The sequence below is a fragment of the Falco peregrinus genome, chromosome 8 (genome assembly GCF_023634155.1).
Source record: "Falco peregrinus isolate bFalPer1 chromosome 8, bFalPer1.pri, whole genome shotgun sequence".
NCBI classification, from domain to species: domain Eukaryota; kingdom Metazoa; phylum Chordata; class Aves; order Falconiformes; family Falconidae; genus Falco; species Falco peregrinus.
Window position 1 is genome coordinate 36,302,676 of NC_073728.1, and position 12,462 is coordinate 36,315,137.

At 42.2% G+C, this 12,462-nt stretch overlaps 1 protein-coding gene and 1 long non-coding RNA gene across 2 annotated transcripts in view; one reads left to right on the plus strand and one right to left on the minus strand.

The window, feature by feature from the left end:
- TMEM163 (transmembrane protein 163) overlaps nucleotides 1-4,048 on the minus strand; it is a 101,567-nt gene extending 97,519 nt beyond the window's left edge. The window contains 2 exon segments of the mRNA XM_055811901.1: nucleotides 3,585-3,720; nucleotides 3,722-4,048. Coding sequence (XP_055667876.1) covers nucleotides 3,585-3,720; nucleotides 3,722-3,739 — 154 coding nt within the window. The 5' untranslated portion in view covers nucleotides 3,740-4,048.
- A 4,300-nt stretch (nucleotides 4,049-8,348) lies between these two features.
- LOC114013545 (uncharacterized) lies at nucleotides 8,349-10,278 on the plus strand. The gene is made up of 3 exons (XR_003556583.2): nucleotides 8,349-8,445; nucleotides 9,181-9,237; nucleotides 10,164-10,278. It is a non-coding gene; the product is annotated as an uncharacterized LOC114013545 (long non-coding RNA).
- Nucleotides 10,279-12,462: the final 2,184 nt, after the last annotated feature.

Consider the following 12,462-nt stretch of genomic DNA (forward strand, 5'->3'; position numbering starts at 1 on the left):
ATAGTACTTCAGAAAACCACTGTGCAAATTTCATGCTTGTACTGGGTTTTAGAAAATTTAAAATATTACTTCACTTCTGTGCTACACAATCCCTTCTTTATGAATCGAAAAGAATTTACGAACTTGCATGCACTAGGGCCCATATTGAAATTATGTCTGTTTCTTATAAGGTGAGTTCTTTGTCTGTTTAACACATGAAAACTACCAGATGATAACCCTGAAAGGTTTGAGTCTTTTACTGATAGTACTGCACAGCTATTTCTCACATAACCCATTTTCACTTGTGTGAAGAACTTCCCCCCCCCCCCCCCAGTGTTTGACCTGTCTTCTGCCGCTACATATAATGGTGCACAGTTGAATTGCTGTCTGATATGAGGTAATTTAACAATACATAGTGAAATATAGGAGAGATTTCTACTAACAGAACCATTGAAAGAACACATCTTCTCGCGTTTTGTGTGTTTGCCCTTCCCACCCCCTCCCCAAACCAAGGTTTTTAAATTACAGCCCAAATCTTATTGGAATGTAAAGCAAAGTAGATTTTCTCAGGCAATTTTGATTCTCAGTATTTCAAACCTCAAATAAACACAGATCAGAATGACAGACATCCTCAACTGTTTCTTTCTTTAAAGACATCCTATAATTCACGGCTACAGCTCACTATTACCTGGGAAGTCCAACACACACAGTTGATACTTACAAATCAAATAATACCCCAATTAAATTGAGAAATTAATAATAAGCCACACAGCTCGTGCAGCACTGCTGATTACTATTCACGTCAAGCACGTGTCCAGTATGACAGAGACTGCAATCCTTATAAAACTGAACCACTTGTGCTCTGTGTGTGTGTGTGTCTTTCTCTCTCTCAAAATGGCTGTCAGAGATATGATCTCTTCCTTCCAAAATAATTCAAACAAATTTCTCTATTTACAATTTTCATCCCTGAGAAAGACCTTATTATTCTTACAAGTGTCCTAGGGGACAGCAGACAAAAATACGAACTCATTCACGTGACTGCCAAGCCCGCAGCATTAAAATTATTTAGAAGCAACAACAGCTCATTAATTTACACACAACACCACAATTCACAACATAAACCTCCATATTTTTTCCACTGCCCATAAGAAAACAAGTTTTAAGCACCCACAGGAGGCTGAAAGATAATTTTTTGGTATGACCTGCATTGCTACAAAAATAAAAAGCTTATATCTACTGATAAAACTCCTCCACCCTAAAATTAACATATTGAGTAATTTTATTGCCATTATTTTATTTAACACACAGATATCCTTAAGGTAAAGAAAAGATGAGCTGGTTAAATCCACTGGATTTTTACTTTATCTTTCAGTACCTTCGTATATTAACAGATTTTCTTCCCATAAAAAAATCAGAAGGAGAAGAAACCTGCCTAACAGTTGCAGAACACAAGCTTGGCATATTTGTGAAGTGATTCTAGGATATTCTTTACCATATGCTGACTTACCAGAAGTACTTTTCTATTTGGCTAAAGGATCATTTTAAAATGTCAAGTTAGAATTTGTGGAAGAGATAAGGCTAATAGAAAAGTTGTTCACCTAAGATGTTAATTCAAGGACCCCATCCACAAAATTATCACTGATGTTGGATCTAGCTCTTGAAGAGCAAATATCTTGTTCCAAAATTTAGGGTTAGTTTTTATTTTTAGCAAACATGGAAGTATCATCTCTATAACTGGATCTGCTATGATTCATTGGAAAGGATCATAAGAAGAAGTACAATCTAAAAGGACAGACTGTAACAATTTCAACAGGGACAACCTGCAAAAAGCATACCAGATTTTCCTCCACAACGACCGGGAATTGTCCTGGTAGATGGAATCGGTCAATGACTATAGCAAAGGCTGAAAGAAAGCTACTGCAAGGGCCATAGAAAAGAGAGTGAAGGCAGAGAAGGAAATAAAATCAGCAGCTTTAGTCTTGTCTCTCTCCTAGAAATAGGTAGGGTCAGGTACAACAGATGCTCTCTCTCTTTGGAATTACCCTTAATGCCAAAAGGGCGAGATTTCCCCTTTCGCTCTGTCATACTGGGCACAAATGAAAAATTTCTGTAATCAAACTTCTGTATTTGAACCATAATCAAAATTCCTGGTTTGCGTTATTTAAAACGAAACTGAAGCCTCCAACTGCCCTCAGTCACAATGCCTATTCTGTGCCATGGGTGGTGGCAGCCAGGGTACCCCTGGAAAAAGGGCTGTCCCCAGCCCTGGCATGACTGACACCTGTCAGGGGAGATGGTGACTGCTCTTCCCCCTTACTTCTGTACTTCGTGTCTAGGATCTGTGAGCAGGCACAGGCATTTGGAAAGCTGAGGAAAGAACAGGAGATACAGGGGTTACGTGTAGGGTGGGATGAACATCAAGAGCACAAAAGAGGGGCTGAAAGCAGAAAGAGAAAGGGCAACAGAGAGGCTAAGGAAAGCCTATACGTGACATAAAAAATGGTGACAAATTGTGTGGAAGAGGAGCCTTGAGGTGCTGTGGAGGGCAGGGCAATGGGGAGGGTTAAAATGGCAGCTGCTTTTATGGGCAGCAGGTAAGCGTGTGCCTCACACCGAACAGATGTCCAACAAAGGTGTGCTTCACATTAGAGTAACACGGTTTGGGAGCAGGCAGCTTCCCATGTCTGGTCTGATATGTAGGTAAATAATAAAAAACGAGTTATGTGGAAGCACGTTACACGGTAAGGGAAAGGAGACGAGAAGTAAGATAGGCGCCCTGGCTTCGCGACCACCACAGAAACGCCGCGTTATGCCCCCCGGTCGGCAGGCGGCCGCCACAAGCCCCGCGGGCAGGTAACCCTAGCGGCCTCCCTCCGTCCCCTCAGCGGCGACAGAGCCTCCGGCACCGCCCGCTCCGCCCGGGAGCCTCCTGGGCCCCGCCGCCACCTGCGCCCCGGGGCCGCGCCGTGGAGCGGGAGCGGCGCCATGTGCCGCTGCCCCCCGCCCCCGCTCCCCCGCCAGGCCGGCAAGTTTTCGGGCCAGGTGGGGACAGCCACGAATAGAGTTGATAAAAATATTCTGAAGCTGTCGCGGGGGTGCTGGCACGAGAACTAAAACGGGGAAAAGCTTCGAGGGCGGCGGGGGTGGGGGGGGCGTTAAGCGAGTGCCGGCGGCGGGCTGAGGGGCGGCCGGGGGCGCTCAGGCGGCGGCAGGGGCCGGGCGGGAGCGGGGCCTGCAGGCCCTCACGCCGCGGGAGGCCGGGGCTGCGGCGGGGCGAGCGAGGGGGTCCGGGGGAGCCCGGCGCGCTGGGGAGCACGGCGAGCGGCTGCGAGAGCGGAGCGGCTGCCGGAGGCAGCCAGGAGGGCAGGAGCCGGTGTGGGGCTGCCGGGGGTGAAGAAGAGGGGGCGGGAAGAGCTGGTGTGGCTGAGAGAGGGGGAGGGAGGGTGTGGGTCCAGGAGAGCCAGGCGAGAGGGTGCTGCAGGGAGGGTGCTGCAGGGAGGGTGCAGGAAAAGCTGTCGGGGGTGGGTGTTAGGCGCCTCGATACGCAGGGGAGGCGATGGGGCATGCCACTGGGGGGGACAGCGTGCAGGAGGGCGGGTGCTCACCTCTGTCCTCCAGCCCCTCGCTGAACTGCCCGCTCTCCCCGATCCGCAGCTGCTCCTGCTGCTGCTCCCGGGGAGGTACTGGCGGGCTGGCGCCGGGGGGTTGCACGATGGCGGGGTCCGGAGTGGTGTCCAGGGGGGGCAGCGGACGGCTCCATTTCTTGCGGGGCGGCGGGAAGCGGCTGGCGGCTGTGACAGCGAAGCGAGGAGCGAGCGGAGCATCCAGCCCGGGTGCGAGCCCGGTGAGAGGAGGAGACTCCGGCTCAGAGCATCAGGGAGACGAGGACAGGCAGCAAACAAACTCCTCCGGCTGCTCCCCGCCAGTCGCTCCCCGCGGCCGCCTCATCACTAACCTCGCCGGCGGCGGAGGGGGGGGGGCAGGTGGGAGCGCGGTGCCGCCTCTCCGCGCCGCCCGTCCCCTCCCCGCCCCAGCGGGAGCATCCCGGGCGGCGGGCGCGGCGCCGCAGGGGAGCGGGGGCCGGGGCAGGGCGGGCTCGTCCCCGCGCCGAGCGGCGTGAGGGGACTGCGGGGGCGGGAAGGGCTCTGGCGAGTCGCCCTCAGGGGCTTCTCGCCCCCGAGAGCCCGCGAGCACCTGCGAAAGGTGCGGCAGGACCTTGGGCTCCATGTGCGTCCCCGGGGTGGGCCTGTCAGCCTCCCCATAGCGGGCTCTGCCACCTCCGCCTCCCGGGACCGGCCCTCAGGGGGTGAGTCGGCCAGCGGCTGCTCAAGGCCCATCGCTTCACCGCCCTTCAGGCAGGTGAAGACCCAGCGCGCCCCTTTGTTGGGGATTTGCACCTTCTCCATCCCCTGTACCCCTTTTCCAGGATCGGCGCCGAGCCACCACACAGACGCACCTCTCAGACCCCCCAGCACTGATGTCTGGTTACGCTGCCAGTTGGTTTTACCAGTATCAGCCTAAAAACGGGCCTAGAACACGCAGAAGTCTGGTGCTGAGGCATGGGATTAGAGCTGGAGACCTGCTGGTGTTCAGGGCCGTTCTGGGTTCGCTCACCTGCCGTTCTTCGAGCTGGAGAAGAATGTAGGGGAAAAGCTAAAACCTTAGGAGAGCAGAAATGTAAAAAAAAAAAAAAAAAATTTACTGATAGATCTGTGCCAGAGCTGCTTTCATCTCCGCTGGTTTCTAATGACTAGATGGAGAGGTGCAAATAAACAAAAGCATTTTCTGTGCTAGCACAGTCTCCCGACCACGTGCTTACTAGCATGCAGATAAATTTTGAAACTGCATTGTGTTTTGACTTGAGTCTAGGAAAATATCAGAATTGGACATCGCAGCCCAAGTCCTCAGCTGACATGTATGGATATAATCCCCATTTAAGGTGTATGAAGAACAGGTTGCTTTTCTCTTTTGAGAAATTAGCAGATTTGGGGAGTATAAAAAGGCCAACAGGAAATTAATATCTGTGATTTTACAAGCTGTCAGAATCTTGAAAAAAAGTTTTGTAGTAGTTTAGTAATACCTGTTTGGGAATGGTTAGTTAAACATTACTACCAAGATGTCTTGTTTTTTTAAAAATGCCTCTTAATGCTGTATGCTAATTTCAAAATTCTTTTCAGCTCTATTTTCAAGCATTAATTATTTGAAAAAGTAACAAAGGAAATGGGAAGGTAAGCGACAACTTTTTAGAAACTTACTTGCATTCTGGCAACCTTGTGGAATGGAGGTGGCTATTGTGGTGTGAGGGACTGGTGTTTGCTTTTACCTAATCTTACAATTTCTTTGTGTATTGTCTACCATACCTACTGTATGAAATGTTTTTGAAGTCTTCATGCCTCTCACCTAAATTTCATCTTCACCTTTAGCTATCCTAACCTGCTTTGTAATACCAGAGCTCTTGCTCTTCTAATTGGATTGGTGTCAATATAAATATAAACAATACCAAAAGTATTTTCTTTTTCCTCATAAAATGGATAGTAAATTACCAAGTGCCTGTTTGATGTTAATGTCAAAAGAGGTTCTCATGTGCATAAGCTATCACAAATGAGTTCTTTTTGAGGCTAGTAGTGATTTGGGGGCTTGGGCTGCATTGGGAGGGATTGGAAACTAGTAATTCCATAAAACATATAAGATAATTTTCTTTATGGGCAGTTTGTTAAGCTCTGGTGAACATGAACCTTCAAGACAGGAGAGAAGGTCTGTACATGTATGCATGTGAGAGATGAATGAAAGGTAGAAAAGACTTACCTTTTGGTACTTGCCATAAATCATAGATTGTCACGTCTCTCTATCACTTAAAATGTCTTCGTAAAGTGAGAATCCTTCCATGAGTAGAGCCAGTTTTGTCACCTAGTCAGAGACAAGGGATTTGGGCCGAATCACTTTTCAGGATCTGGCAGGGATATAGAAACCTTTGGTGACTCAGTTTGGAGAGACACTCTCCCATGCAGAGTGCATCCAGCACAAGCTATGAAGAGTTCCTTGAAATCGTTGCAATGGATATAATGCTCCCTAATGCAATTATTGCAGGGCCCTTCTTCTTATAGGGAGATAAGTACGTATCTGATCCATTCCAGTAGGAACTTTCTTTTTCCTTGCATAAATGAAAAATTAACTAGTGACTCTCACTGGACACTACCTCCTTTCTGTAAGACTCTCCAAGCTATTCTGGTATTATAACTTCCAGGAATCAACACAAGAGGAGAGTGCCTGGAGATTCCTAATTCCATTTCTTTAAAAGGAGGTAGGTTTCCAAATGATTTGAAGGAAAATAGGAACTAGGAACACCAAACCACAAGTTTTAAACTTTCATACGTTCCTTTTTCCTTTTTTAAGTTGTTCTCAGTTGCTGTTCTTATGTGAAACACTGTGTCTGGCAGGGGCTGCATCTGTCTCTGTATAAATGCTATAGTGTTCAGGCTACAGAAAAAAATATGAGGCTTGCAAAAAGTATTATATTTTCTTTTAAATGACTCTTCAGTGCCTTCAAACATGGTCTCATTTGAGAAGGCATATACTCTGCATTTAGCAAATACAAATTCAAAATATTAAACAGATCCACAATGAAAGGCTTTCAGATCAGACCATTATTTATATAAGATAGCTACTAAGAAGCAGAAAGACAGCCATATCATAGCAGCTGGAAGTTGCTTTCCAGCATTGCCTCTATGACACCTCTTTCACTCAAAGTATGTTCCATTGGATGAAGATACAGGGCTAGGGTTTTAAAGATGTTGATCCTATTTTCCAGCCCTGTTGAACTTCTTGTGTAGGAAGCCTGTAGGCAAAGTCAATGAAGAGAAAAAGGCCTGACCCTAATAGCTGTATTACTATACAATTTTATTTCTTGGCCCTTCAAACCTCCCTTTGTTGGCTATGAATAAGAAGTCAAAAACAATTAAAAAGAAAAGCAACATCTCTGGATTCAATCTAAATAGACTGATGCCATCCCATATTCTATAGCTGCTGCAAAATTAATACATACTTGCAGAACTTTGTTCCCAGCTGGAACTGCCTGTAATTTCCATATTTTGTCTTCCAGAGAAAGGTGATTCTAAACAGGATGGAGATGCACCACAGCAACCACCAACAATGAAGAGAACTTCTCTCGTTTTTCTTAATCTGGATTGTCTGAGGTCTGGTTTTGCTGTGGTTATTTGGGGCAGTTCTTTTCTTTCTTTCTGCCCTTCCTCCTTTCTTCTATTGAATAAATGAAAAATACCAATCAGATTTCAGATTCTTCCTCCAGACCCACCCTAACTCTTCAGCAAAGTCAGGGAAAGAACTTCAGTTACATTTGACGAAAATTGGATTAGGTCCATCATTTTATTATTTTCCAAGGTAGGCATTTTCCTGAGGTGATAAGCAATCTCTGGGCAGTAGGTTGGCCTACTTTCCTATGTTACAGCCCCTTTGTTTCACTTAAACCTTATTCCCATACCACCACCAGCACCCATTATGGGATGACAAAAAAATAGCATGGTGCAAAAAGGCAGAAAGACCACAGTGCTGTTGCATCGTGTAGAGTGAAAGTAGAACCAATGGGTGACAATGGCAAAACAGGCTGTGGTGCATCAGTGAGATAGTGGTCACTATCTGCAGAACACCTTTTCAGTCTGTGTGGAGCTGAAATAAATCTGTTGTCATTGTAAGTGAGTTTGGATATGTTAGCATTATATGTTAGTTTGTCATTGTAAAGTGAGACCACATCTATTCTGGACTATCTGGTTTTCCTTTTTAGCACTACTGACTAGAATTAGCAGAACACGGTGGTGCATTCAGAGGCTTCTGAGAAGGAAGTTTGCTTGATTTCTTTGATGTTAACCAGTGTTCCGTATTGACCATCTCTTAAGTGCAGCACTTAAATTAAGAGCATTCTTGCTGGAAAGATTTTGTCAGCTGGCCCAGTGATTATTTTTTAGTATGTTTAAAGGCATAAGAGTAAGATAACGAGATAACGATACTGTCACCATTCACTGTTTTTTGTTGTTTTTTTTTTTTTTCAGGGCTGCATTTCATACACATACTAAACACAAAACAGCCTTTTTCTGGCCACAAAATACTGTATTTGTCACTGGGATTGTATTGCAGTATCAGGGAGTGCTAGTGTAAGCCAGGATGGTTTGTTAGTTTGGTCTATCAGATGTCTCATGCCTGACATTGAAAAGAAAATGCTCACTTCTTAATTTCATCAATATGTCTTTCATGGAACTACAGCAGGAGGTAATGACATCCCTGTTCAGTTTTACAGGAGACACATCTGAAACAAAATGAAGTACCAATCCAATTCTAAATGGACAAACATCGGTCCTGTAGACATCATCTCTGTAGATAATCTTCAGTGTTACTCCTCTAGGACCAAAGTCTGAGGCTGATTTATCCTGATATTGCTGAAGGCAATGCCTTTGAGTAAGTTTTTATGCTGTTTGTTTAAATGGGCTGATAGTTTGCACTACATCTACCATTTCATGCCTGTTGTGTCGATGAGATGGAAAAAGTACTTCACATCCTTCTTTGGCATTTAGACACATCCTCTGCTAAATGAATAGATTAAATAAGTCTCTTTAGCGAGGAAAACATCTAGATTCTGTATTTCACAGCCTTTTTTCATGAACCTGATCTTTTCTTTTAATTGTCCTTTGACCATCTTGTGCACTATTGGCTGCCATAGTAGCCAAATTAGGCTACATTTTGTGGGATGTTTTTTAACTTGTGTTTGCTGGCTGGCTTGATCGCACGTAGGCAGACAGCTACATATTTTGCTTTTGTTTTGTAGACCACCTGTAGCCCCACAGCATCTTCAGTGGTCAACAGGCTGAGAAATTCTACCCTAGGTTCTTTTAACTTGGCCTAGATACCTCTCAGCCTAGTTTTAGTCACTCTTTTTTTTAATTAAAATAAAGCAACAATTATGATGTTAGTACAACAATGCTATGTTAATTTTTAAACTGCAGAGCACGTTTAAATTATTATCCAATGTATATAGGTCTTTTACTGGTTTTTCTCTTGCACTGAGTTAAATAGAGTTTAAATTTAAATCATCTCTCTTTTTGGCGTTTTTAGACTGAATATTAACTTGGGTCAAATATAATCTGAATGTTATTCTGAAAAAAGAATATGATAATTCAGCATCTTTCCCTTCAGGCTATGAAAGAGTACCTATAATATGATTCCCAGAGAATACAGCATGCAGTGACCTTGGTAAGTAATTGATGACACCTCACATAAGCACCTACTCTTCCTCTATGTGATGTTGTTACAGGATCATATTTGCAAAAAATGCCAAAGCTAGCAAGAGCTACAAGCATTGATAAGTTTCATTGTGGCAAAAAAGGAGGAATAAAAACATAGAATGCAAAATATGTCATCTTAAAGTGAGCAGAAGATCTTGAAAAAGATTCTTCACATCATTTTCCACCTTGAAACAATTTTACAATTTATTTTTAATTGGAGTTAAAATTGCTAGGTAAATATGGGAAACCAAAAGTTTATCCACAAAAACTAAGAATATTTTGTTCAGAGAAACATTATGCAGTCATGCAAGACTACATGCCTCTATTCCAAACAATACTATTTCTTCATATAACTGAAGATGTTTTGTTTCCAGTTTTTATGTAACTGAGTAAAACTGACTTGTTTGACAGTGGCTTTATTTCATTGGTCGTATTCACTAGTATTGAATAGCAATGGAAGGGAAAATGAATTTAATTTTAAAGAAGTAGCAACCTGTTACCTAAGTAATAATTTTTTTTCCTCTCTTCTGTTTCCCGTGCTATATGAAGAGATCTTCCAGTGAGACACTAACCAGAGCCTAATAGATGACATGAGTATGAGTATAAGCAGCTGAAATTTCATTTGTGCATCCAAGAAAAGAAAAAAAGAAAGCTAGGAAATTTCTAGGAAGCAAAAGTCAATGTACTTTTGTAATAAACTTATCCAATGACTTACAATTACTTGATGATAATTCCTATCTAGAAGCTACCTAACAAGGAGACACTTCCTACATATTTGCATAACTTTTTGTTTTCTCCCACATCGTTGCAAAAATTATACATAATTTTCCATTAAGTTTGTATGATTAACCATGAGATTAAGAAATCACAAAACATTATTTTTGTTTTATACAGATGGGTCACTTGTCCTGCTGCCAAGCCAACGCCCATTCCTCCTGATGTGCCTGTCTGCTGAAGCCTTTCCTAGCATGCCAGACCGAAGTTTTATTAAGAAGGTTATATGCCAAGGTAGACATACATTTGTTTCCTAGTCAAATTAGACTCATGCATTTATAGTTTATAAATTTAACCTCATGCAAAGTAAGGATTTAATTAAAAAAAGGGACTAGTTGCATTTACTTACTGTGTCAGAAAAGAGATGCAATAGGTTTTATGGGGAATAGTGCCCAACTGACATCTGTTTTCTCTTCAGGTATTTTAAACTCCTAATTTGTGATTTGGGTTATTATCTTATTCCTTGGCAATTAGTGTCATCAGCAAAAGAGTAATTTTTTTTTAATCTTGCTGTATTTTTATGTTTTATTAAAAGACCATGCATAAGCATTTGAGGGAATGATCTTTCTACTAATCTATAGCAGTAATATTTTTATTGCTTCTACTCTGCTGGTAAGTACTCCACAGCTCATTTTTGCTGTGAGTTGTTTGATAAAGTGCATAATACCATAATATTTATGTGTTGTTTTGAATAGCTAATCCACGTTGTTTAGTGAGTTGGAAAAGAATATCTTATCCTTTTCTTATGCCAAGTGAATTGTAACTATGGATCTGCACATTCCCACTTGAGTATTTAGCTAGGATGATCATAGAAATTGTTTGAAAAACTGAATGATAGCCACAGCCAAAATTAATATTTGCAAAACATGCTTGTTTCATTGTGGGCCAGTTTTGGAGGGTTTTTTACATCTGCTCAAGCAGGTGTTTGACACTTTAGATGACTTAACTCTCCCAGGTTTTGATGGACATCAAATTCCCGAGTACCTAGTGGAATCTGTTGGTTGGGTTTGTTTCTGCTTTTCTGCTGGAGGAAGTAGAATTAGTTTCCTGAGTCCTGGCATGCAATTTAAGTTTGAATACTTCATTTTAATGGGAGATGCTGTAGGTAAAATCATTAAATTCTTCAGATACTGATTATTGGAAGAGGAAAAAATAGTGGCTTAGGCAAAAATAATGTCAACAACATACAGAGCAGTTTTAATAGGTTTCTGTGTCCTTTATTTTCAGGATATAGTCATTGTTTCTCATCCTCTTGGATAAAAATTTCAGTGGGCAGTGGGAAAAATAGGCAGTGACAATCCCTTTTGTAATTTTAAGACAGTGAATCATATATTTCATGTCATTCTTCTTGTAAGAAGAAATTGGAACCATTTTTTTGTGGAATTAAAACCTAAAAGTTTCTATTCTGTTGCAGCCAAGCCTTTCTCTGTGTGCGGCAGTAGCAAAAGCAATGGATCTCTATTTGATCTAGCATGATGAAATACACTGTGAATATTGACATTTATCTATCCATGGTGAATACTGTCTGATCTGGATTTATGTAAGATAGAGTAGTTGGTTAATAAGCCTACTAAAACATTTATATTACGTTTAGCAGTGATGCAGAGTTGCACATGGCTATTAGCATTTGCTAATTTTACAAGGAAGAAGAAATTGAAGAAGCACTTTTCTCTGTAGAATGAAGAGTGTTAAACACACTTCACCTATGAATGTCTTTTTAAGCAACATTCAAGGTCAAAGGTAGTTGAAGTTTGGAGAAATTTTGAACTTCTGCTGTAATAAAATTGTACTGTAACCAAAAAGGAAGGAGATGTCAGTCATATGATTTAATCAGATTATGATAAAATTGAATTTATGCTGCTTTCAGATTTTCTCTAAAGCTGTTGATGGGCCTGAAAGTAATTGAGGGGCAGGGAGTCATATAGTAATGCAGACAGCTTCCTTTCCACCATCAAGACTATACATATTGTCAGTATTAGGGTGCAGGGATGCTTCAATAGCCACAGAAGTTTCACTTAATTTTCACATTGTTAATTAGAAAATGTGTATTTTAAGAGGTTTTGTTTTACTGAGAAAGTTCATATACTTGGATTTGTTTTATTTCATCTATTGATTATCACAGCTGTCACTGAACTATAAAATTAGGTATAGTTGTGCTTAGAAATTTAGGCTAACTGAGGCAAGATCTGTTAAAAGAAGTAATATGTGTTATTAAACCAACTGGTGTAATGCGTTTCCTACTAATATGCTCAGAAAGCGTGGCTAGGTGTACAGCCTTCATGACTTCAGGAAGAGTTTATGTGTCCAGAAGTGCTTGCTTCTTTCACCTGTATCTATAGATTTTGTCTTACCTTTCTACCAAAGTGTATATTTGGTAGTTAGTCGTAGAATCTGAGCATATAATTTGTTAGTAGGAGAT